The 27398-nt window shown below is 41.0% G+C and overlaps 1 protein-coding gene across 1 annotated transcript in view; it reads right to left on the reverse strand.

Annotated features, from left to right (window-relative positions):
* Positions 1–250: 250 nt before the first annotated feature.
* Positions 251–27398, reverse strand: part of EVC (EvC ciliary complex subunit 1) — a 65041-nt gene continuing 37893 nt past the window's right edge. The window contains exons 10-20 of the mRNA XM_069977399.1: positions 24253–24401; positions 22455–22553; positions 18307–18519; positions 10814–10923; positions 9239–9449; positions 6829–7035; positions 4702–4846; positions 3878–3971; positions 3153–3279; positions 2957–3050; positions 251–1112 (exon numbers count right to left, since the gene is read on the reverse strand). Of these exons, the coding sequence (XP_069833500.1) occupies positions 1072–1112; positions 2957–3050; positions 3153–3279; positions 3878–3971; positions 4702–4846; positions 6829–7035; positions 9239–9449; positions 10814–10923; positions 18307–18519; positions 22455–22553; positions 24253–24401 (1490 nt within the window). The 3' untranslated portion in view covers positions 251–1071. The remainder of the gene's footprint in view (positions 1113–2956; positions 3051–3152; positions 3280–3877; positions 3972–4701; positions 4847–6828; positions 7036–9238; positions 9450–10813; positions 10924–18306; positions 18520–22454; positions 22554–24252; positions 24402–27398) is intronic.

A 27398-nucleotide genomic window follows, 5' to 3' on the forward strand; every position in this document is an offset into this window, starting at 1 on the left:
CCTTCAGAAAGCCTCTGGTTACCATGGCACCGATTGGCACCCTGCAATTACATTGCAGTGACACTGATTAGACTTCAGTCAAGACAACATGGGTTTGCAGAAACACTGGGGGAGATTTATCAAACATGGTGTAAAGTGAAACTGGTTCAGTTGCCCCTAGCAACCAATCAGATTCCACCTTTCATTTTCCAAAGAGTCTGTGAGGAATGAAAGGTGGAATCTGATTGGTTGCTAGGGGCAACTGAGCCAGGTTCACTTTACACCATGTTTGATAAATCTCCCCCACTGTTTCTGGAATTTTTATTTTACGGTGTTGTCCATGCGACAGATGGAGTCACCTCCCTGAAAACACTTAGCTGACACAGTTATTAGCAAGAAGGCTTCTAAACACATGAGACCAGCCAGTACAGCAGCTACTTCTCCTGTAACTGTAAAAAGGTTTAAGGACAAGCATGAGGCCCTTGTCGACCACTGCACATTGGCGGTCTCATGTTTTATAGCAAAGGAGACTGCAGTAAAACAGACTGCTTGCATTAGAAACCCCCTTTTAATAGCCTAAATCAGATTGCCTTAATATGGTTATGTTCACACTACGTAAAAGTACGGCCGTTGTTGCGATCAGCAACAACGGCCATACTTTATGCAGTGTGGAACATTGCCTACATTTCTATGGGATGCCGTCCGGAGCGTATACACATCGTATACGCTCCGGCCGCTTGCTTCATAGTGTGCTGTGGGAGGCTCTGATGCGGGCACGCACTGATGCACCCGCATCAGAACCCTGCGGCCGGATCCGGGCAGAGACGTGTGAACATAGCCTTAAAAATCTAGCCATGCCTGGTGACTTTGTGCTGCTGGTTTCTGTGCGTTGCGTCTTGCAGGCTTGCCACAATTCTGTGGTGTTCAGGAGTCAATCCTTTAATGTAAAGCTTTGCATCAAAATGCAAAGTATTGATCTCACAGAGACTAGTACCATAGAGAAGTTTGGGTGCACTTAAATAGTACTTTCTTGTCTATGTGTAAAGTTGTACAACAAGCTTCAGTTTCTTCTGCAAACAACTCCACTTTTTTTTATTTCAATTTCTTCATGGAGGGGACCTTTCCGGATGGTTCTAATTTGGGAAGACAATGATGCAATAAGAATGAAGGTATCTGATTGCTTCTCAGGATTTTAAAGAAAAAATTAAGACATTGACATGGAGAAGTGCGACATACTATAAAACAATGCATTTTCTGGAATCCATTATAGGTCAAACTAAACTCATTGGTGAAGTTGAGGAGAAGTTTATGTACTTATTCAGCCGGATTCGGCCGATTATCGCTCCGTGGAATAGAGACAATGATCAGCTGATGATCGTGTCATCGGCTGATCGTTTATTTAGGTGAAAACCTAAAATCATCGGGCACCAACCGCGCATCGCTATGTGGAATAGCGGTGCGCGGCCGGTGACCGACGATTTAAAAACATCATACATTACCTAACCAGGCTGCAGGTCTTCTCCTTCTCCCGGCCCTTAGCGCGCAGCAGCAGCTTCGGAGCAGCCTGTCTGAGCTGACAGACCGCCGCAGCCAATGATTGGCCGCTCCGAAGCTGCTGCTGCTGCGCGCGGGACCGGGAGTGCAGGAGAAGACCTGCAGCCTGGTTAGGTATGCCTGGTTAGGTATGATCTTTAAACAAGGGCTGCAAGGACATCGGTAACGATGTCCCTGCAGCCCTCGTTAGATGACTATCGGGCCGTGGAATAGGCCCAGTAAACGAGCACCAATCTAGCAGATAGGCGCTCGTTTACATTGTTGATCGGGCCTCCATCAGCCCGTGGAATAGGATCCTAAGTTTAAGAGTCTGGATTAGGTACATAGATGATTTTCTTCCCATTTGCACTTATTTATACAATTTAGAATGGCTTCGATTCATAATTACCCAGTTAAAACTTGGGGCCGTATTACACGGCCCCATCACTATCGTAAATGAGCGCCAAATTGCTAGATTGCAGGGCTTGATTATCGTGCAGCAATGGCTGAATATAAATATAGTTAGTGATGCAAGTTCATACATCACCTGTCCAAGCTCCCCGATGTTCTCTTCGCTTCTCCCCACAGCTGCTGGTGCAACTTTAGAGTGTCTGTGAAGTGACAGGCCGCTCAGCCAATCACTGGTTTGCTGAGCAGCCTTTCACTTTAGAGACCGGCTCTGAAGTTGTGCTGGAAGCTGAGGGTAGAAGCGAAGAGAACACTGGGGAGCGTGGACAGGTAACATATGAACTTTATTATCCTATTTACAGATTCATCAGCTGTCGGCTGTGCATCACTATCACTCGTAGCAATGCGTGGTCGGCGGCCGATGATTTCAGGTCAGGACCAAAAGACATGATCGTTGTCATCAGCTGATCATTGTCTTTATTACACAGAGCGATGATCCGCTGAATCAACGTGATTTGTCAGATAATTGCTCAGTGTAATAGGGCCCTTACCCTGAGTCATACAAGAATTAGTTTTGCAATCACTGAATTCTATGGTGGAGTTGGTAATTGATTTACGTGATAAACCAACAGACAGAAACTATATTTGATGCATGGTAACCACTACCTCCAATATAGGATAGATAACTTCCCGCAGCAAACTACAGTAAAGGCAACACTGGCCTGTGGTCTCTGTAAAGATATCCTGAAACATTCAAGTATTTAGTGCCACCTAGAGTGAAGGGCAACTATCAAGACTCTGTGTCTTATATGAGAACAGTTACTATCAAGCATGCCGTGCCACGTTTCTGTTATATATGAGGATACATGATATCATTTTCCATATGCAACCATCCAGAAACGAAGCCTTGTAATATGCGCCAACATTATCCTTTGCTGCTAAACACCAGTTGTGAACATAAACCATAATACCTCAAGGTTCTTCTATTCTACAAAACAGAACCTTCTATCAATTAACATATGTTCCAGCTACTGACCGGAATGTACGTTCCTGTTCACTGAAGAATTGTTGTCAGTGAGGCGGATCCGGGCCATAGATGCCAGCTCAGCAATGAACTCCTGTTCTGCATCCTAAAAGGAGGAAAGGAAATTACATGAAAAACTACAGAGGTCTTTGGAGCGGCAGGAAGTAATATCTTATTGTTTTCCTCTTTATTCACCAAAAGAGGCTACCTTCAGCTTGTTCTCCAGCTTCCCTTGTAGAAGGTATAGCACAGATTTCTTCTGTCTCAGGGAGTCCAGGCGAAGCTGTTGGAATAGTCGGAGCTTTTCCAGCAATTGCTTTTGTTCAGAAATAAGTCTATTAACACAGGACGACACTATTATCAAGACTTCTTTTACATATCATCACATAGATACAGGTGAGTACACAGGATTTTGTCAAGGATGGTTTATAGATTTGAAAACATGTCATAGAGACACGTCAAAAGTTTTGATTGGTCCAGTTCTGAGAGTTCAGACCAGTATTGATCCGGAGAACGAGCAGGGAGAGGACCATGTCGTCTCCCCACTCTGTGTCAGCATAATCAGTCGGCTCCATAGAGCTGTATTATAAGCCTAACTGATCATGTGACACAAAGCCGGGAGAGGGATGTGCTTAGCACAGTCTTCTCCCTGCTCTATCTCCCGATCGGTACAAACCCTCAGACTTGGACTGATCAAAACTTTTGACATGTCAAAAGTTTTGCAAAATGACAGTGACACTTAAACATTACGATTTATTTCCATGTGCATTTGAGGTTACTTATTACAGTCTCCGGAGAAGACCACATGGTAGGCAGACTTGCGTTATATTTCTTAAAGGGGATGTCCATTTTGCATAACTCCATACCAAATGCCTTATTATCAGAGTTGTCAAAACTGTTGAAAATGGAAATAGCATGGATCAATTCACAAACCTTTCATGTAGATCATAACTTGATGAAGGTTCTGGAGGTTTTTTGGGTTTGGCTTTGGCAAGTTTGTGGTTACTTCTCAGCTTTGATTCATTTTCTGTATAAAAAAAAAAATATTTTATTGAAAAACTAAAACCTTAAATAGCATGTTTTCCAAAAATAAGCAGATTGCAGGGTGTTAATGGGCACCACAAGTTATCAAATGTAATGTATGGGGGGAACCTAGGAAATAAGGTCTGTCTATGAAATGCATGGATGTGGAGAGAGGGAGAGAGGTAGAGAGAGAGAGGTAGAGAGAGGGAGAGAGAGAGAGAGAGAGAGAGAGAGAGAGAGAGAGAGAGAGAGATGCTCTTTGTAGCCACTTTGTAACTAGGAGATCAAAACTGGCAGCCACGGAGGCCTTCAGAGGGCCTCTGGCTGTCATGACGGGCACCCTGACTAGCACCATGTGGTTGTTTTGCTAATGGGAGTCACTACTGACCATGGCTTTACAGGGTTAATCAGCTGCCATCAGAGTGATTTCCAATGACGGACACTGATAGCTGGGCTCAGCTCATGGTGCCACAACATTGTTGTACTGTAGGTGAAAACAAGTTAAAGTTGCCAATGATTCTCTCTATTTATACCACTACTTGCCAACATTTTTCCATCTCTTCTAACTATTTCATTGGAAGTCAATCAGATCCAGGTTATTTGTGAAGTGTTGGAGACAAATAACAAAAGAAATCAGGTTTGCGCTCATGATCCCCTTGTTGGTACATATTAGTACAAACCACTGATCACCAGTTCAAGACCTGACAACTCTTTACTCAGTGCTCAGATCTTACCTTTCACGGCCTTCAGCTGTTTACTCTTCTCCTTTTCGTGATCCTTTAATATTTTCTCTATATTTTGATGGTATCCTTGGACTAACTTGTTGACGCCGTTGCTCGTGACATACACGCTCTCGACCGCTGCTTCTACCAGTCGCTCCTGCCATTCAATAAGGTCAAAAGAGAAAATACTGAAACACAGTTTGTTTGCATTTAGTGCACATTCTGGGAGGTGAAGTGGAAAATTCACGTACAATTCCATCCATGGAAGGAAGACTAAATTTCATTTTGTCCAAGAACAGAAAACGCCATCTGGACAACGTTCACTTATTTATTTCCTCAAGCTAAAATGCATTTAAGGTCAAAAATAGAATGTGCCAACCTGTTGGAATCTGGAATAAATGTAATATGTTGTTTACATGCATACCTTTATGGTTCACCGTGGCACTGTTTATAAAGCTCATACAACCCCTTTAAATTTCTGCAACTATTGTTGAAAGCAAAAGGTGCCATGTTGCCCCTTACTGCTGCCAATCAATGTGAAAAAAAAAATTATATATATATATATATATATATATATTACATTACAGTGGTTCCTTGGATTATGAGCATAATTCGTTCTGGGCCCGTGCTTGTAATCTAAATCCACTCATAAACCGAAGCAAATTTTCCCACAAAAAATAATTATTTTTTTATCTGAACAAAGGTTACTGTACAATATAGCAATCAGCATGTGGAGTATAATGTATAGTAAGTGCATAAACCTAAAAAAAACAGCTGCAGTTTGTAGATACAGAATGGAGATGCATATCCCCATAATGCAGTAGCGTAGTACAACAGGCTAGAATAGAGAAGCAGGGCTGCTGTCAGAGGTCTGTGTGGTCACATGACAGCAATGGGGAAGGGGTGTGTGTTCAACATGGACCAATTAGGAAGTGAAAATCACTGAGCTGTGCAGGAGGACAGTGACAGAAACTTTTCTATACATCAGTGAGAATGGCTGAGTGTAAGCACACGCACATTATAGCAGCAGTGTGTATAGCTTAGTGTGAGTGCAGGAACATTATAGTGGCAGTGTGTATAGCTTAGTGTGAGTACAGGCACATTATAACAGGAATAGAGAGGATGGGAAACACAAGGGCTGACAGAGACTGCAGGGAGTATGAAGGAATGAGCAGGGCAGATGTGGGCACATACATGCAGCACTCTTTGTCCAGGGAGAGAGGGGTTACAGCTATGGAGAGATTACCTCCACAGTCCTGTCCCCTGATGCAAGCCCCAGCCTGAAGTGGATCCGCTATGATTTGGAAGGTGAGGGTCAGAGTACAGTGCTGTAGACCACCTTGTGCAGGCCATACCCCTCCCCCACTCCCATCCAGTACAGGGAGATCTTAAACCAAGCTGCAATTTTGAAAAACTCTTAATCCAAGTTACGCTTAAACCAAGGTACCACTGTGTGTGTGTGCGTGTGTATAATATATATATATATATATATATATATATATATATATATATATTATATATATTTTTTTTTTTCCCCTTTGTTTTTTTCTCACTAACCATTTATCTTGAATGACATTAGAAAAACATGGATGCCGACTAGAGATGAGCGAACCTCGAGTCCATCCGAACCCGAACTTTCTGCATTTGATTAGCGGTGGCTGATAAACTTGGATGAAGCCCTAAGGCTATGTGGAAAACATGGATTTAGTCATTGGCTGTATCCATGTTTTCCAGACAACCTTAGAGCTTTATCAAAGTTCAGCAGCCCCAGCTAATCAAATGCCGATCGTTCGGGTTCGGATCGACTCAAACCCGAACTTGTTTTGCTCATCTCTAATGCCGGTTTCCAGAAACAGTGCCACTCTTGTCCCCTGTCTGTGCCTGGTATTGTGGCTCAGTTCCATTCATTTGACTTTATAGAAAAGCATGGCACCATTTCTAGAAGATGCATTGACTTTTTTACTTATTCCAAAATAATCCTCCAGCATCTGACACCTCAATATATGAGGATTCATTGCATCTATGTGAGTCACTAACTATAGGAAAGGAACAGCCAGATAAGCGATCTCCGGAGATAAAGGGTCTGCTAATGTGATGGTTCATTTTCAGATGGTGGGAGCTCTAGCACATCACCGATACCTTAAACTCGCCATTATCTTCCATCATGGTCTTTGCCGCTTCCTGTTGTGCATGGTGTATGAGCATTTGTCCAATTGTTCGCTCCATGTGCTGCCGGATCCCATTATTTGCATCTGTCAAATCTAAAAGCAGCTGCTGCTGGAAATCGCTGCGTGCCTGCCAGGTCTCTTCTTCCAGTTTGTTTTCTTCTTCCAAGATGTGAGCTTCCTTCATAAAAGAAATACAAGAATATTCTATACATATTGCAGCAAGTAGAGGGTTACCGCCATAAACATATACAGCTATAAGCACATTATATACATGTATAGGAGGTGCATACTGCTGCTTTACTTGTGACATGCCAAAGGAAAAACTATTTTTGAAATCTTATAAAAGGTAGTTGGGGTAAGAAGCTTCTTTGTGGGCGGAGTTGCAGTGTGATTGACATTTCTACTCTCAGGCCCCATTATGGCTATGTTCAATATTAGGAAATTTAGCAGTTTTTGTTCTAGACACTAGGTCCTATATGACGCTGAAACTGTCTGTTCTGTAAGGATCACTTTCCAGATAAGTGCCCTCATTATCATCACACACAGGATTACAGTGAAAGGTGATACCAGTTTAGAGATAGGTCAGTGGCTTAAAATGGGTATTCCACCCAAGTAAAATACATGCTGAATCATTCCCCCACCTGAAGATTAACAATTTATTCCATACATGTCATTATCTTATTAGTCTACTTCCCCCAGTTCTGAGCTGCTGCTTTGTGCTGAAGACACAGAAAACTGCACAAGAGCTGTTTCCTCCGTCTCCCCCTCCTCCCCCCTCCTTTCCGAGACAGCTCATGTAAACTGAGTCCCTGCACTCATTAATGCGGGAAGGTTAATCTAGGGTCAAGTTACTTGTAAGCTTACTGTGATTAACTCTCCAGATACAGCAGCCAGGGACACTGTTTTAGTTTCTGAGGGGGGGGGGGGGAGAGAAAACAGCTCATATACAGTTTTCTCTCTCTTCAGCAGTAAGAAGAAGGCTCAGAACTGGGGAAGGACACAGAAAAGGTAATGAAATGTATGGAATGAATTGTGTATAGTATCCAGGAGGGGGGGGATTTAATATGTATTTTACTTGAATGGAATACACCTTTAAGCTCAGAGGGCATCCTTCTCCTCCCAGAGAAATAACCTATTGACAGGGTATTCCAGAACACATTCCATTCCAGTGAGTGGGGTCAGCTCCATTGTTGCCTGTGTTCATGGGCTTACTGTAAAGCATATCTCTAAATGCTATGACAAACAGCTCTGGCAAAATGGCTGTCCCCATTCACTAAAAACTACATTTAAAAAATTACAAAATAGAAAGAGATTACAAAAGAACAAAGTATTAGGCTCTCATCAGTAAAAAAGGCAATACCATCTCTTAAATTATTATGATTTAGTTATGCCATGTACTAATAGGAAAACGCCTTTAAGAAGTATGTATCACAATTATCATTATACCAGGCAATCTTGGAATAATTTAGGAAAAATGATCTTGTGTGGAGATACTGCTGTTACATGCTTCTTATAGTGCCCCTGGTGTTCTTTTGATTCACTCTCCTAATGTGTCTAATTCCAGTGAGAAGAAGCTGCATCTCGTGCACATATTCTTATAGGCTGGCCTACTACTGGGCATGTGTGACCACCAGCACTGCATACATTAAGTGGACGTACTAAGAAGGGAATCAAAAGAACACCAAGGGGCGCCATAACAAGTTTGTATCAGCAATATTCAGACACGGAAGCATTTTTACATTATTCCAATGAAATCTTTGGAATAATGTGTCATGATCTGATAGAGTAAAGTATTGTTAATTTATGTGTTTTCATTATTCATTAAAAGGCACAGTAGAGCTGGAGGTGTGAGTAAGCAACAACAACAACAACATAGATCTACGAAGAATTGCTTACATATACATACAATGGGGGTGATTTATCAAATATGGTGTAAAGTGAAATTGGCTCAGTTGCCCCTAGCAACCAATCAGATTCCACCTTTCATTTTCCATAGAGTCTGTGAGGAATGAAAGGAGGAATCTGACTGGTCGCTAGGGGCAACTGAACCAGTTTAATTTTACGCCATGTTTGATAAATCTCACCCAATATCGCTAATTCATGATGAGAATTCATCACGGGTTACCAGACAACAAGTCTCCTATCATGTCCCCAAAGTAAAAAATACAAAAGTAGGAAGATTCGCAAATTCGCGAAGGGGAAAAAAACCTGAAAGTATTACACCCAACCCTATGGCTATATGTGCCCACTTGTTGTACTGGTTATGACGTATAGGCAGCGGACTATTAGTGCAGAGATCTTATATATTCCTAATGCCGCTGTTGTCTTACTATAGGAGCGGACATAGCACCTGGGCAGGGTAAGGTAACATCTGCAATTACCATCTCCTTCTGCGTCTGCCACTGCTCTTCATCCTGTAAATGCCATTTGCATTTCTCCAGGGCATGCTGCTCTTTCAACTCCTGGACAATGACAATCTTCCTTGACATTCTCATTTGGGTCAAGGTTGCCATGGCGATGTTCCGCAGATCGAGTGTGCGCAGGACGCATTTCAGCAAGAACTTGTGCCTTTGAAGAGCGAATTTATTGGAACTGAAGGAAAATAAACAGAAGAATTGCTTTTGTTTTTTTTTACATAAAAAAAAAGAAAAAATCCGACTAGGCTATGAATTCACGTGTTCAGAATGGAGAGAGGATCTCAAAATTGCTCTGATGGCTTATCTCCCCCCTTGCCAAGATCAAAAGGATCAGGAAGCTCAAAGTCCAGTCCTACTTTCCTCTGACTTAATCTGTTGGGGCATCCTCCTATATAAATCATATGATCAGCTGATCCTAGAAAATTCTTGGATTTGACCAACACATGTCTAATGTGTATGGGGGTTTTAAAGCTCTAAGGTTGTCTGGAAAACATGGATACAGCCAATGACTATATCCATGATTTCCACATAGCCTTAGGGCTTTATCCAAGTTCAGCAGCCACCGCATGCTTGAGGTTCGCTCATCTCTACTGGATAACCCCTTTAAAACCCCCATACACATTAGACATGTGTTGGTCAAATCCAAGAATTTTCTGGGATCAGCTGATCATATGATTTATATAGGAGGATGCCCCAACAGATGAAGTCATAGGAAAGTATTATTATTATTATCCAGTGTTACACAGCCACTTTTTTCTAGAGACAGTCCCCCTCTTGTCTCCAGGTTGGGTGTAGATTTTACAACTCAGTTCTATTGAAGTGAATGGAGCTTAACTGCAAACCACACAAGAACTGGAGACAAGAGTGGTTCTGTCTCTGGGAGAAAGTGGCCATGTTTTTCGAATGCTGGATAACCCCATTAATTTTTTGGCCTGATCTGTATTCCATTTTGCAAGAGTGTTCTAAATATACTGTATACATATATGGTGGATCAGACTGATTCTATACAAGTTTAGGGCATGCTACAATTTATTCTGTATGACCCATGGAAGAAAAAACAACATGCAACAGAGGCATACAATGGTACAATTTGGGCCCATGTAGTCTTATGGGTGGTGTACTACTTCTCCATACATATTTCAACTTATATGCCCTAAAGTATTTAGAAATCTACAATAATGTAAAGCAAAGTGTGAACAGAGCTCAATTCCCCTTCAGACAGATCTAGTTTGGTGGCCTCCACTAAGAGGACAGGTCTGTCTTCAGTCCACACAGTTGCATACGAGCCTCTCATTTATGTCTATGGAGAGTTAATATAGGTTTTGCTAGTTATATGTGAAGAGGAATAAAGCACCAGGGCATGAAATAAGCATTACAGAGCTCCAACCTCTAATGACATATATAAAAAGCAATAAATTATATACAGAAGTATAAAACAATTATAGGTCTAAGTACACTTTACAAGGTCTAAGGAAACGCATAAAAACCTTCAGAGAATATCATAAGATGTGAACATTCAGCACATTTCCGCTCACTTACTCCTCATTGAGACCACTTAGTCGGATAAGGACCCCTTGGACGACTTTCTGCTGTGCCTCGCACACATATCTGTCCAGTGCAGAGGAACGGACCTGTTCCTTTGTCCACAGCTAAATGGAAAAAAAAAAAAATAAATAAATAAAAAAAGTTGATTCTTACAAATATAATTGGCAGAAAAAAATTATAAAATTATTAGTAATTTTGCAGATACCTCTAGGTTACAGTTTTTTTTTTAATCAAATAGTTTTTATTGAAAGTTTTAGATTTTAGAGACACACAACAACAGGGAAGGACAGCACAATAGGCCAGTCCCTGCACAAAACAAAACTCAACAAACAGTACAAAAATCGTATTGGCAACATCCAACATATCATGGAAAACATCCCTCTGAAAAAGGAAATGCACTGTAATAAAGATTAAAAACATGTAAATAGTCTCTGTGTCTTTCATTATTACTAGAAAAACCGGGAAGGCCTCCAGGACCTCAAACAGCTTCCCTGTACCAAAGTGGGCCTGCAACAATTAGGAAGTAGGGTCTGTTAGCACGTCAGTCTCCCATCCTCTAAAATGCTGCAGCTTGGAGGCTAAAAAATAGATCATGTCATTGGTCACTGCTGACCCCCCTGATGTTTTAGCTCTTTGTAGGGTTTCTAACTTTATACAAGGGCGCTGGGAGCCCCATATTAGGTCTCTGAATAAACTATGCACTTTATGAAAATAACGTATTGGGATCCATATCGGGGAATTGTGCAATACATATAGCAATTGAGGCATCCATACCATTTTTATCAGATTGGAGTATCCCACCACTGACAGAGGGAGCTTACGCCACACCCCCAATTTGGCTTGAAATTTAGATAGAATTGGCGTAAGATTCAGTCTCTCGTAGGCCCTAATATCCTTGGAGATCACGATCCCAAGGTATTTGAATTCCTTGACAATCCTAAGAGGGAAGGGGAGGACAGGCATGTGTTCTACGTCTACATCCAGCGGCAGCAGCACCGACTTGTCCCGACCAATGGATAGTCCCGAGAACCTACCAAAGTCATCAATAAGCCTAATAGCCGTGGTCAGAGATGCATCGGTGTCATTTAGATACAGCAATAAATCATCTGCGTATAACGCAATTTTCTCCTGCTGGAGACCCCTAGTAAAACCACGAACACCTGGGTGACCACGGATCAGGGATGCCAGCAACTCTATGGCTATCCAAAAAGCAACGGCGACAGAGGGCACCCCTGCCGTGTACCCCGCTGCAAGTTAAATCTGGCAGAGAGGCCGCCATTTATTTTCAAACGGGCACAGGGCGAGGAGTATAACAACTGGATCCAAGAGATAAATTGTGGTCCAAACCCCATTTTGTCCAGCACCGCCCATAGAAAGGCCCATTCGATGCTGTTAAAAGCTTTGACAGCGTCGAGTGAACACACCGCCCATCCCCCTGGCTCTAGGTTACAGTTAGTCTAAATTATGGCACACTCATTCACATCACATCCTTTACTGCTGCCCTATCAAATAATGAATACATACAAACTAACAGCGGATTAGAAGACTCTAACTTGGTGCTATATTCCCGGGGATTCCGAGAATAAAAGTAATTTTCTCTGTTTGATGAATATGTAAATTAGGTGTCACAACCTTCTTCTATTTATCCTGCCAATCGCCTCAATATTAATCACATTAAGGATAAAAGTAAGAAAATTACCTTCATTCTTAGCATCCCCAGCCCTATGAGTACATAACAGCAGATTAGAGTCTAACTTGTTGTCAGTTCCCCTTATACACAGAGTTGGGGAACCTGTGGCCCTCCAGCTGTTGCAAAACTACAATTCCCATCATGCCTGGACAGAAAAAGCCTTGGTTTTGGCTGTCCAGGCACAGTAGTTTTGCAACAGCTTGAGAACTGCAGGTTCCCCACCCATGCTTTAACCTATCCCTGTTTTTTTTTTAACAAAAACTACTTTATACTACAGAATAGCCCTTTGAAGATATTTACTCCATAGACAAAAATGCCAATGAAGAAAGCCTTTTCTTTGGTCCATTTTTTGAGCTGTAGGGGCCCTAACAAGACATCATTTCTAAGTGGGGGAACTAAGAGGGGGCATCATTTTTAGGTGGGGACATAATTTGCAGGACACCAATACTGTATGGATACAAAGGGGGTACTACTACTATGGGAACAGTAAAGAGCCACTATTTTTTCAGTGGGACAAAAAGGAGGGCACTATTACTATGTGGTACACAAAAGTAACGACTTGTGACCAGGAAAAGTCATAATGACAGTTTTAGCCAGATACAGAAAATGTGGGAAAGTGAATCCCACCTGTGGGTCACTGGATGTAGCTGCACTGTAATCACTTATATCAGGACTACAGGGATACAGAAAGAGCCTTCCCCCACTTCTCTGTCTGCTATTGGAGACTAGGAACACCAACACCCATTACCTTTAAGAGAACCTAGCTGTCAGGACCAGATCTTTGTTCTTTTTTATTTTATTATTCATTTCAAGCTTTAATGTTCCTTTAAGACTCTCACCACTATCTCAGCTTGATTATAGACCATGAAAGACTCATTTTACTCTTACGGTGGAAAATCTATTTGTGTAAAATGACTTTCTTTAGTAAAAGTTTGCAATTCCGATAACACCTTTCTTTTGTAATGTAATTTTTTTTAGTAAGGATACATTTTCGGATATTATCCTTCAAACCATTGCCAATAATTGCCTGTTACTGCACAATGAGATTTAGATCACCAGACTATATAATGGGCAACATGAAACGTATAAAAAAAAATAAAAAATTCCACCGACGGGTACGCGGCTGTATTGTGCACAGACTGTGAAAACATAAGAAGAGAGGCAACGCTATAAAACTGCAAAATGAAGTAAATGATCAGTAACAGGTTCTATGGAGGGATTTCAGGAAATGGAGATTTTTGTATTCTATAAGGAGAGGGATAATGTGTGCCTGACCGGTCACACCGCATCCTTATGCATCATTCATCTCCTGAATAAAAGACATCTTCATGCAATACAATGTGAGACATGACTGCAAAAGTCTATTTGCAATGTGCCTGATTATGCAAAGCTTTTTCATCGCCGGCTGTTAACCCTAATATTAGCCAGGTAATTGCTTTTTTTTCTTCATGCAATGATTAAGATGCAGGACATAGCGGAGAGAGATGTTATCATAACCAATGTCGGGGAAATAAGCCATATTACATGGATCTATGTGAGAATCAGGGATCACAATGGGAGTCCATCACTTGCGTTAGGTTGGTTATACATATTAGGTAGCTGCTAGCTGAACACTTGTTTGAGTGACAGCTATTTCCCCCCACCCCCACCTCCTCTGTACAAATGAACGCTCAGCCAAGCATGCATGAATAGTATAGAGAAAACAACAGACTATGGCAGGTTAAAATCCAAACAAAAAAACAGAAGGTGCAGCAGCAACCCACAGGTGCAAGGGCTTACCGTATATACTCCTCCCAGCGTACACACGGTAAACACCTACTCTGTAGATATTAAAAAAGTGAGGATCTTAGCAAACTATTTGATCAAACAGAGGGTACCATGTCGCCACGTTAAGGAGTCCTCGAGACATGGTCCCTACTCTAGCATTTTCACACTAGCAATGGCCTCTCTTGGGCTGAATGAGCCTACAACTGGGCAGATAGGAGCCAAATGATCTCTTTATATAGCACCCTTGGGACATGGGTGGCGTGCAACCTGCAGTGTGAACAGAGCCAAAGATGTGCGGCCAATTTTGCCTTTTTTAGGTTAAAATCCAAGCCAGACCCTTCTTTCCCACATCAGACAACCAAATTATGTATTCGGTGATCAGTCCTGCCAAAATCAGCATTCATCCTATGTGTATGGCCAACCTTAGACCTTCAAACTCCCGTACTGACTGCAATGTACATTGATCCTATGCTCCTAGTGCACATACAGTAGCTATAGACAGTAGCTATACATTAGCTATAGTTCACTGGCACTACTAAACATCCTGTATTGGAATCAGGGGCATAACTACCACTGTAGCAGCCATGCACCGCTGCATGGGGCCTGCTCCTTGAATACTCTGGGCAACCTGAGCCATAATCATTTGCCGCACCTGGTGGCCGCAAATGTCCCTTTAACTGCAAATTCTCCTGAGAAGCACTTGCAGCTAAATGTTACAGGTTTTGACTACACTTGACGGGTTTGTGGAATAAATAGTTTGCCACATCGTCCAGGCATTTCTAGTTACATCCCTGATTAGAATAATCTAAGATCTTGTATGCTGATACTTCTGAGGCCAGGCTGAAGGCTGATTGGTGGGCATCTATGCAGGTTGCTAGACATAAAATGTCATATAGAGTTCAAAGCACGGCCATCGCAAGTGCCCAGGTAGTAAATCGTTCAGGATAAGTGCCCACTCTGAGCTTGTTTCCCTAGTAGCAGTTCTAGTGACATGAGCTGAGATCACCTCAAGCACACTCGGGTCCGTCTGAACCACAGCATGTGGCATTTGATTACTGGTGGCTGAAGGATTGGATGCATCCCTAGGGAGTCCTGGAAACCATGGATACAGCCAGTGGCCTATGGCTGCATCCATGTTTCCCAGACAGACTTAGGTTTGCATCCAACTTCTGCAACCACCGGTAATACCTGTAATCAAATACCACGCGCTTGGGTTCAGATGGACCTGACCGTGCTTGGGATTAGTACCAGTACTAGTGATCAATCAGAAGACTGTTTTAATCCCCCAACCTCTATAGCAGTGCTTCTCAATTCCCAGTCCTCAGGCCTCACCAACAGGTCATGTTTTGAGGATTTCCCATTCAAGGACACCTGTGCTAATACCTGAGTATAATTATATCACCTGTGACATACCAAGGAAATCCTCAAAACATGACCTGTTGTTGAGGCCTGAGGACTGGAATTGAGAAGCACTGCTCTATAGTGTGTGGAATCTGTTATAATAATATCATTATTATTTTTTATTATTATTATAATTACTAATATAATGATCTGTCAGCAGTTTTTAATGGGTTGACAGTCATTTTTGCCAATTACACCACTTCTCTATCACTACCACTTCCTTCATGAAGCAGGAGGAGATTCATATTGATCCTATGCCAGTCTTCTTCTCGTTCCTGAGATCCCACCTCTCCGCCTTACTACTTTCTTCCAGACCCTGATGGATTTTACCATCCAATTAGATGGTACAGAACTATTTGGGGCATCTGTGTATCATTGGGCTCAGTCAGGTTAAATTCACGGTACCATAATACAGATGCATCTTTATGCATACAAAAATGCATCCGAATTACATTAGAGCAAGTCACACACTGACACACACTGACCTCCCTCCTGCTTACTACCTTTATATTGTCTATGGTGCTACAGCCGCATCTAGTGGCAATAATGAACATTAAAGGCATATGTTAAACACATTTACTTACTTAAAGCAAATAAAAAGCAAAGTACAACAAAGTAAAAAATTTTATATATTTTATAAGGGTCTAAACGTTGATCAACTGCATCTCACCCCCATCCTTACAAGCCCCTGTGACTCCAGGACTTAGCAACCATCACCTCAGCTTGGCCTATTGACCATTTATTGGCTATATAAAACCAGGGCCAAATGTGACTTTGAAAAACCAGAACCTTTGCATCAACGGGAGCGGATTTACGCTACGTACACCATGTTATGCCATACAGTAAATGTTATTTCTCCAGTAATAAGACTCGTGCTTAACATTAACATTTGTATTTAGTCATAGGTCAAGTCACCGCTAATACCGAGTAGAATATGTGACAGGATTAATTACATCTCTCCCAACAATCACGTTAATTAGACATTGCGCAGAGCCAGGAGACGTCTGGATCTCTCTGCTTAGTAACACCTGTCATCTCTCTGACGCTTGCCGCTACCTGAGAATTAATGTCATCCGCTTCTTAGCGGGGACAGAAAAGGGAAAACAAATCACCCCTGACGAATGTAAATGAATGAACAAATTAACAAAGGAAATGTCAATTTATTTGTGGCAGGAATAATTCCTAGCTTATCACGCAGCAGCTCTCAAGGGATTCTTATTAGTATACTGTATTTCTTCTCATAAAGCTTCACCCGCTAGTACGGCAACCTGTTGATGGGACCAACGGTAACTAACAGAGCGCACTTAATGCATTGCTTATGAAGACAGAAGGAGATTACACATACATCAGACTCAAAGTGAATGCAAATGTATCACAGAGCAGCACTTGGAGGCTAAGCTTAGATAGACTACAACCTCCTCCCCATGGTTGTATAAATGTCATTTCACAAGGTAAACTGTATAGAAAAACATGCTGCTATTCTCCTATACAGGAAAGTGAAAGAGAGACGCTTTGTCCCTGAACTGGGAAGGTTGTAGTATGATCTAGTCCCTTCAAGAGAACCATACTACCTGTGACTAATCTGTGTTTGTACATGAGGAGAGGCACTATTCCGGGCCCTTATATAACTTATATATGGCATTTTCACCAGTTCTCCCCTCTAAAGGCTCCACCTCAAATTTTCAGTTGTTACTATGCTTGAGGGTGGAGCCTGACCTCTATGAGGTCTCCTATATATACTGTCCACACACAAATGAAGTATCCTGTTCCCATATCTCTCTATAGGTCACACTCAGCAGCAGCAGCATGGAGGACATTGTAGAGCAATATAGTGTAAGGTCTAAACCAATCATTTACAGGGTGAGATACAAAACTCACTGCGGCAGCCCCTCCATAAGTTAATCTTTCTGCCTCAATATTTTCTTGCTCACAGACATATAAAAAATACAATGTTTCTCCTTACCTTAACAGCTATCGATTAGTGTCAGCAGTGTGAATTGCAAATGGCAGATTCACTTTGATTTCGCTTTGGTCATAAAATTATTTTTAGGTTAAAAATTCTAGGTAATACATCTTAAGCTGTATCAACACTCCTTTTTTTCGGTACAAGTCCTAGTTTTAAAAGATAACCCAACTACATGTAGCTTCCATGACAGGGGACTTAATGCATCGCTTTTATACAGTGAATGCAATAGTAACCCAGTAAACCTATGTGGACGTACCCTAAAACTTAAGAGTTTGGAGAAAAAAAAAATGAAAAACAAAATGGAGTTTCGATTGTCCAATCATTGCTGACACGGAGAATGATAACGCCTAGTTGTCAAAATATTCATACATTTCCAGGAATAATAATAATAATAATAATAATAATAATAACCTCAAGCAATATAGATATCATCAGGTTTTCAGCTTTGAATGTATTTTTCTGCCACACACACTTCCTCCTGTGTGTACTGTACTTACAAACAAACCGTCCGCAGCATCTATTACTAATATTGTGGCTAGCTCTGTACACAACGCCAGTAACACTAGATGGCGGTAGACGCTTATGTAAATGTCAGCCACGTCTCTCGCATACTGAACAGAAGCGTTCCGTTCTTTTGCATTGTTCTTCTTACTGAACATTTACCTGCTTCTCCTGCACCAGCATCTCCTGGAAGAGCTTGATTTTTGTCTTCCTCTCATTTTCCGCCTTCTCAAGTTCAATGGATAGATTATCTCTCATCTCGTGCTTCATGCTTTCACATTCTACTAAAGTCAAGTTAGTAATTTCGGGAAGTGTCTGGAGAAACAGCTTCTTCACCAGCTTCTCAAATGTCAGTGAGGCTCCTGTGTACAGCTCCTTGAGGACATGAAATGTGCAGGGATTAATGAGGTTGTTGCACCTTTAAACAACAAAAACAACATATATACATCCAACAACCTTACTACAGTGTATGGATACCTGTAACATAGAAACATAGAAGATTGTCGGCAGAAAAAGACCACTGGGTCCATCTAGTCCGCCCTTTTAGTATTTTCTTCCTTATTATCTTAGGATAGATATATGTCTATCCCAGGCGTGTTTAAATTCTGTTATTGTAGATTTACCAACCACCTCTGCTGGAAGTTTGTTCCAGGTATCTACTACTCTTTCAGTAAAATAATATTTTCTTACATTGCTTCTGATCTTTCCCCCAACTAACCTCTCACTGTGTCCTCTTGTTCTTGAGCTCAGTTTTTTACTAAAAACACTCCCCTCTTGAACCTTATTTAGTCCCTTAACATACTTAAAGTGTCACTGTCGTGAATTTTTTTTTTGCAGAAATCAATAGTCCAGGCGATTTTAAGAAACTTTGTAATTGGGTTTATTATCCGAAAAATGCATTTTTATCATGAAAAAGCAGTTTGAAGCTCTCCCCCCTGTCTTCATTGTTCTCCTATGGAGAGAGCTAAGGAAAAGACCAAAACAGGACAACAAAGAGTTAATCTACAAATCCCTCACGGGATATCTGCTGTGACCATCACCAGTGACCTGTCTGAGCTCGGATTACAGCTGTCACCCAGCTCCGTGCCTGTAATCCTCTGTTATCTGCTTTCTGCTGCCGGCTAACTCCCTCCTTCCTCCTCCCCCCTCCCCTCTCCCTAGAGCAGACTGGGTACGTCTCCTGCAACAAGTCACAATTTTCTGATTTTTCAGAGTGGATGAAAAAGAGGAAGGAGGGGGGGACCTGGGAAAAGGCTTTTTACATGCAGATAATGGCAGATTTGGCTAATAAACCCAATTACAAAGTTTCTTAAAATCGCCTGGACTATTGATTTCTGCCAAAAAAAAAAATACGACAGTGACTCTTTAAAGGTTTCAATCATGTCCCCCCTTTCCCGTCTTTCCTCCAGACTATACAGATTCAAATCCTTAAGTCTTTCCTGATATGGTTTATGCCTTACACCCTCCACCATTTTTGTAGCTCGTCTTTGGACCCGTTCTATTTTATCAATGTCCTTTTTTAGGTGAGGTCTCCAGAACTGGACACAGTATTCCAGATGTGGCCTCACCAGAGCTCTATACAGCGGGATCACAATCTCCCTCTTCCTACTGGTTATACCTCTAGCTATACACCCCAGCATACGATTTGCTTTCCCCACCGCCTGGTTGCACTGGTGACTCATTTTAAGGCTGTCAGAAATCATTACCCCTAAATCCTTCTCTTCTGAAGTCTTTTCCAACACAGTACTGCCCATGTGATACTCGGATAGAGGATTCCTCCTCCCCAAGTGCATTATTTTACATTTGGAAACGTTGAACTTCAATTTCCACTGTTTGGACCACGTATCTAGCAAAGCTAAATCATTTTCCATATTACTGACACCTCCAGGAATATCCACCCTATTGCACACTTTTGTGTCGTCAGCAAACAGACAAACTTTACCTACCAACCCTTCTCCTATGTCACTTACAAACATATTAAAAAGAATAGGACCCAGAACAGACCCTTGTGGCACACCACTTGTAACCAGTCTCTGCTCAGAATATACACCATTAACAACAACCCTCTGATATCTCTCCTTCAGCCAACCACAAATCCACTGAACTATCCAGGGATTTAGTCCAATTTTCTCCAACTTCTCTATCAGCTCTTTATGGGGAACTGTATCAAAAGCTTTGCTGAAGTCCAGATAGGCGATATCCACAGCGCCACCTTCATCCAGCACTTTTGTGGCATAATCAAAGAAATCAATGAGATTAGTCTGACATGATCGGCCCTCAGTAAAGCCATGCTGGTTTGGATCCATCAGATTGTTGATTCTTAGGTGATCCATTATCTTCTTTTTTAGAAGAGTTTCCATCATTTTCACTACTACAAATGTCAGGCTCACTGGCCTGTAGTTACTGGGCTCTTCTCTATTCCCCTTCTTGTGGATTGGTATAACATTGGCTGTTCTCCAATCATCGGGGACACATAGCAAGCATAACATATGACAGTGTATGGATACCTGTACACATAGCACGCATAACATATGACAGTGTATGGATACCTGTACACATAGCACGCATAACATATGACAGTGTATGGATACCTGTAGACAAAGCATGCATAACATATGACAGTGAATGGATACCTGTACACATAGCACGAATAACATATGACAGTGTATGGATACCTGTACACATAGCACGCATTACATATGACAGTGTATAGATAGCTGTACACATAACATGCATAACATATGACAGTGTATGGATACCTGTACACATAGCACATATAACATATGACAGTGTATGGATACCTGTACACATAGCACGTATAACATATGACAGTGTATGGATACCTGTACACATTCCATGTATAACATATGACAGTGTATGGATACCTGTACACATAGCACATATAACATATGACAGTGTATGGATACCTGTACACATAGCACGTATAACATATGACAGTATATGGATACCTGTACACATAGCACGCATGATATATGACAGTGTATAGATAGCTGTACACATAACATGCATAACATATGACAGTGTATGGATACCTGTACACATAGCACATATAACATATGACAGTGTATGGATACCTGTACACATAACATGCATTACATATGACAGTGTATAGATACCTGTACACATAGCACATATAACATATGACAGTGTATGGATACCTGTACATATAGCACATATAACATATGACAGTGTATGGATACCTGTACACATAGCACGTATAACATATGACAGTGTATGGATACCTGTACACATAGCATGTAACAATGTAAGGATAATTGTACACATAGCATTCACTGCTCACTACAGTGTAACAATAAGCATAGCATGCAAGGATCACTACAGTGTAAAGATTACCATACATTACATGCATGGCTTACTACAATGTAAGGATAACTGTACATATAGTATGCATGGCTCATTGTAGTGTACTGATAACCATACATGGCTTATTACAGTGTATGTACACTTGTACACACAGCATGCATGGGTCCTCAGCCTGTAGTTATGAACGTTTGTATCGGAAAGCACAGAAAACAGGAAGACATTTTCACCCTAGATTATGTGCAAACATGCTTGGAAGCAAAGGTGAATTGCAGAATTAGAATATGGGCAAATAAACAAGTTTATTATGGTGAAAACTGTACAGGTTTCATATAGCATCCTGTGGCACATTTGCCCAAGAGGTTGCCAGCTGGTCCTACAAATGCTCATATAATGATGCTCCCAATAGACTGTCTGGGCTGTCCAGTGCCAGTGTTTCCCCTGACATAACCAGTGATCACTACACAATCCTGATCATCTCAGTCCAGTGATCTGCCTCCTCTCATAGTCTGTTAACTGGGAAAACGTTTGAGTGTAATGTAGAGACTAGCAGTCAATGATCTCTCACCAAGATGTACACTACCTTAAAGTAGCTTCTGAGATCCTTTTGAAGGACAGCCTTTAACGCCCTTTTGTAGCAAGACCCATTGTCTCATCAGAACACACCTGTAGTCAGTTACATATCTACCTGAGTTATACCTGCAGGACGAGTTTTGCAGCAATCTGACACATTGTTTGCAGCACATTGTTTTTTTTTGTCAGTGAGTCTACACACTACCATACCGTAGTCAGATTTGCTCATCATCATTTTTCAGCCTTAGTATTTGCTGATCACATGGTTAAAAATGTTTGTGCTGCAGCTTAGCAATAGAGGTCACGCTTTGCTGGTGACAACAATTCTGGTGTAGTCACAAACAGTACACGGCAGGAAGATGAACATGGAGGTCTGCTACAAAAGAAAAAATTACCTTGCAGATTTCCGCAACAGTATCAATGGCTTTACAGTCCTCTTCATCCTCCAGCGCACCCTGAAGTTCTCTCTGATCTTCTACAAGTTTATGATACTCCTGGATCAGTAACAGTTTTAAAGGAAGTTGTTTACAACATTAAACACTTAAAATGTACAACGTTCATGTAAGAGAAATAAGCAGAAAATCTGGCACTGCCTCTCTGCCTGACCAGAGATCCTGGGCTCTTAAGCTCTTGTATGGGTAGATGTGATAGATTGGACTATATAGGTCATGCTCTACTGTAGACATGGCTAAACATAATGAAGAAAGAACCATGAAAGATTGGCCATTCACCATTCGGTGCTCCTTATTGCTTCCAAAAACAAAAAACAGATTACCGGCAACAGGTTGGATTATCATAACAAAGCTGAGTTCCATTGAGACTATGGCTGTTTTGCGCATGCACACTTCTTCCGGTCTCACAATAACGTGGCTGGAAGGTACATTACTATGAGGCTGGAAGAAGCGTGCGTGCACAAATGGCAGTAGCCTTGATGGAACGCATCTTTATTATAGTGATCTGACCGTTTGCCGGTAATCAGTTTTTTTTTTGTCTTTGGAAGAAAAAAAGAACACTCTTTTATGGTTCTTTCTTCTTTCTACTTAAAGGTGTCACTGTCGTTATAACTTTCAAAATCTAAAACAGTAGACGTGATATAAAGCAAGTTTGCAATATACATTTATTATTATTTATTTTTTAGTTCTCATGGAAAACACAGCACTTTCTGTTTTCTGACTTTTTTTTTCTCAAAAAAAAGGAAACAGTCAGAAAACAGGACGTTGTGTGTATCCCAGGCCATCTGAGCACTCACAGAGAGAAGGCAGTCATGTGATTGATGGACACATTGAGCTGGGACTCTCTGTACTGGCCGGAATTCCTGTGTTTAGTGTTTAGTCAGAAAATCGGCCTTCAGGAGACTGGACCTGGATTTCTGGTAAGTTCAGCTTTGTTTTACAGCATGATAACAACAACAAAAAGAAAAAATGAATGTATATTACAAACTTGTTTTATATCACATCTACTGTTGATTTAGATTTTGAAAAATATAACAGTGGCACTTTAAAACGTACATAAAATGTTAAAAATTTTATTTGTAGTTTTCCACCTAAAGATATAGCTGCAGGATTAATCACAAAGAAAGCCTAAGGGTACCCACACACATGCATGCAACAGCTGCCATTCGTCCGACAGCTATTTCTCCAGAACCCCTCATACCTGGTCAAGACATGCCTAGTATGTGTTCTGAATGGAAAGAGAAGTCTGACACTAAAAAGATGTGCCAGTTTAAATCCAAACTTCCGAATCCCTGACTCAACAGTGACTTCTAATGACAGACCCTGACTACAAAAGGAGACTGTTTGTAGTCAGGATACACTAGTTACCACATAAGGGTGGGTTCATACTGAGGAATTCTAGCGGATAATATCCGCGGAATTCCGTCGGCTGTCCGCGCGCCTTTCCGCCGGCTCCATAGACACCATTCTTGACATGTCATGACATGACATGTCACTTCTTTCGGCGGATAGCGGAATACGCCGGCCCATAGAATGGTGTCTATTGAGCCAGCGGAAGGGCACGCGGCCGTGCGCGCAGACAGCCGACGGAATTCCGCGGATATTATCTGCGAGAATTCCTCAGTATGAACCCACCATAATTCTGTAATCAAATAGAAAACAGCAGAAGGCAAATGAAGTAATGACAATATGTTACAAAGGTCATCAGTGAAAGTAAAATCCTTATAATGTGCAATCTTACCGTTATAAAGTGGTCCGCATCTACAGATCTCTCAGCCCTGGCTAGGAAGTTTAATCGCTCTTCTTTTTGCTTTTTCTGTAGTATGTCGACAAGTTTATTACGATGTGTCAAGTGCTCAGCTATTGCAGCTTTGGTTTGCTGATAGCAGTCTAGAGAAGAAACCACAGTGAGTATCAGTGAAAAACCACCATTTTTTTTCTAGGTTAGAAGACAACTTGACTGATTTAAAAGGGGTATTCTACAGTGCTGTGGAATATGTTTGTTGTATTTAAATAAAATTATTATTGTTATTTCAGTAAAAAAATAAAAAAATTTTTACATTTCTTCAATTAAGTTATACAGCTTTGTTGTATAACTTTATTAAAGATAATTTACATGTATATGTTATTAATTTATTTATTTTTTGGTTACATTGAGGAACAGATGTAAGGGAAAACTTGGCCTGTTTGCTACCACCAATGGCTTTGTGGGGAACTGCAGGGCTGCTCAAGCCCTGCTCCTGGCACATTTTTATGTCTGTTCTAATGCATGTTGCATTAGAGAGAACAGTATTTGGCAGTTAACCACACTTGCGGCTTTTCCTGGTATAATATCTATTAATCTATCTAGCATGTGTTAAAATAGACAACAGGGGAGGCTCCGTATTTATCTGTGCTGGGACCAGGGGCTTGAGCAGCCCTACAGTTCCTAAGTCAACCATTTTCAAACTGTAAAAATATATAAAAAAAAAAAATCCTTTTGATGAAATACAAAGATGTATAACTTTAGTGAAGCAATGTAAAAAGAAACAATTTTTTAGTGCAAATAATTTTTTCTAGTAGTAGGCTCAGGCCTGGGCAGTCTAGATTTTGGAAACAAGGGTTTGATATTTATATATCATTAAATAGTATATGGACAGCAGATTTCTATATGAAACAAACTTATTATGCTTGTGTTACAAACATTTGCTATGACTATTCATCAGCTTTGCGATACCAGACAGAACCCAATGACCAGAGTGGCGCTATTTCATAAGAAAAATATAAATAAATAGAAATTATATTTATTTATGTATACATATACATACATATACACACACACACACACACCTTGTGTAACATTTACTTTTTTCCCCTTTTTTAGCCTGTAAAATTTGCATGTTTTTGTCTGTTTGGAGATTTGCACTCAATGTGATTTTACATGACCTACAAATGAAAAGTAAATATCGCCCTAATCTTTTTATCCATTGATATCCCGGTTACTATTCACGGTTTGAACGTTACACTGTGCAGCTCCATCTCTGGAATGAAATATAGATTCCGAGACACCCTGAGGAGATAGCTATCGGATTAACGCAGTGAACCTTAACAAAATCTCAATGAAACTGCAGGTGACAACTTTTCATACCACACAAAAAATAGCCCATCTGCAAGACGCCTGGTATTCTGCCCCCAACCCCTGTGCACATCACTATAGGTTATATATAAACCTTAGTTTTTATCTGGTAGAAGAAGTGGAACAAATTGAAAAATATTTGAGCATTGTTGATTTTTTTCCCTTTCTTTCCTTTTCCCATTTGTTTGCAATAAAAGTATATTTTTCAGTCCCATTCATGCAGTCACAGCTGCCGGCTCCATATGCCGTGAGAAGCAAAGGATGAAATGACTGGAACTACCCATGATAATAGTGGGTGATGTGAACAATGCCTTAATGTTGTGATGCCAGGAGAGAGGTATTGGTGCAGTAAGCTGTGCCTCTACCCATCACTGAGATGTCAGTGAACTAAGTTGAGCTGTCATATGTCATATCTCCAAGTTCGGTGCTTTCAACCAGAAAAAGAAGCTAAATTAATCATGTTAGTAAATGAATGTAGGCTGATCCTCTGACTTCTTATTACCAGGATACACATACTGTATAGGGAACTCAAGCACTGTATAAAAATAGTGCCTCGAACAAAATATATAAGAATAAGAAAATTGGAATAAGAATTAAAAAAAAAAAAAAAAGTAAGAAATATCTGTTTAATTGCGGAAGCTATAGTGATAAGGCTGGAAGAGTCATAGGAACGAGAAGGAGTGGGGCTCAATTAAGGGCCCTATTCCACCGGATGACTATCGTTCACATAATCGTTAACGATTAACATTCTCAAACGACCGCTATTGCGAAAGACCTGAAAACGTTCACTCATTTCCATGGAACGATGATCGTTTACTTATGATCGTATTTGCGATCGTTCTTCGCTATTGCGTTCGTATCTACTGCGAACGACGTCTTATTCAATGCGAACGATTTGCGAACGTGCAACGATAAAAATAGGTCCAGGTCTTATAAAGCAATCAGCGTTTTCTCGTTCGGTCGTTAATCGTTAACTGCATTTCAACCGAACGATTATCGTTTAGATTCGAACGAGTTAACGATAATCTGAACGATAATTGTCCGATGGAATAGGGCCCTAAGAATCTTACGGTCTTCCTTTACATTACAAAAATGTGAAATCCATCTAAAATGAAAAAAAGAAAACAAGCAACCTTTTCATAGTCTCGTGTCTATAGCTATGTTTCCATGGAAACAGACCACAAACAAACCCTGTGTAGTCTGAACCTGTAGGCGTATACATAAAGCAATTTTGCAAATAATCCTGATTATAATTTTTCTATAGTTTTATATTTTTCGGAAAACTGTGCATTTGATTACCGGTGGCTGAAGTAGTATAGATATGTTTTTCAGGCAGCATTAGGGTTGCATGCAACTTTTTCAGCCACCGCTAATCAAAGACATGGAGAGTTCAGCCTTAGATGAACCCAAGCATACTCGAGGTTCACTCATCTCTGTTCATTGACCGACAAGATCATTCAACATTGCTACAGTGGACAAACCCCAACAAAGCCTATTTTTAGCAATATATGGTATTTGTTACTCGTTACATATAAAGCATACCTGTCAACCCTCCTGAAATGTCTGGAAGGCTTCCAGTCTCCTGCAAGAACCAACATATCTCTCCAGTGATGCATTTATTATTTACAGTCACTTATTCCCTCCTATACTTTCCTTGACTCCTGGGTCATGCCGCCTACAGCATCCTGATAATAGCCTCAGCATTGGGGAGTTTTATGTGGGGGCAGAGTCTAGGAGAGAAGTGCAGGAATGGGGAGAGGTGAGTATCTAAA

Source organism: Dendropsophus ebraccatus, chromosome 7 (genome assembly GCF_027789765.1).
Source record: "Dendropsophus ebraccatus isolate aDenEbr1 chromosome 7, aDenEbr1.pat, whole genome shotgun sequence".
NCBI lineage: Eukaryota > Metazoa > Chordata > Amphibia > Anura > Hylidae > Dendropsophus > Dendropsophus ebraccatus.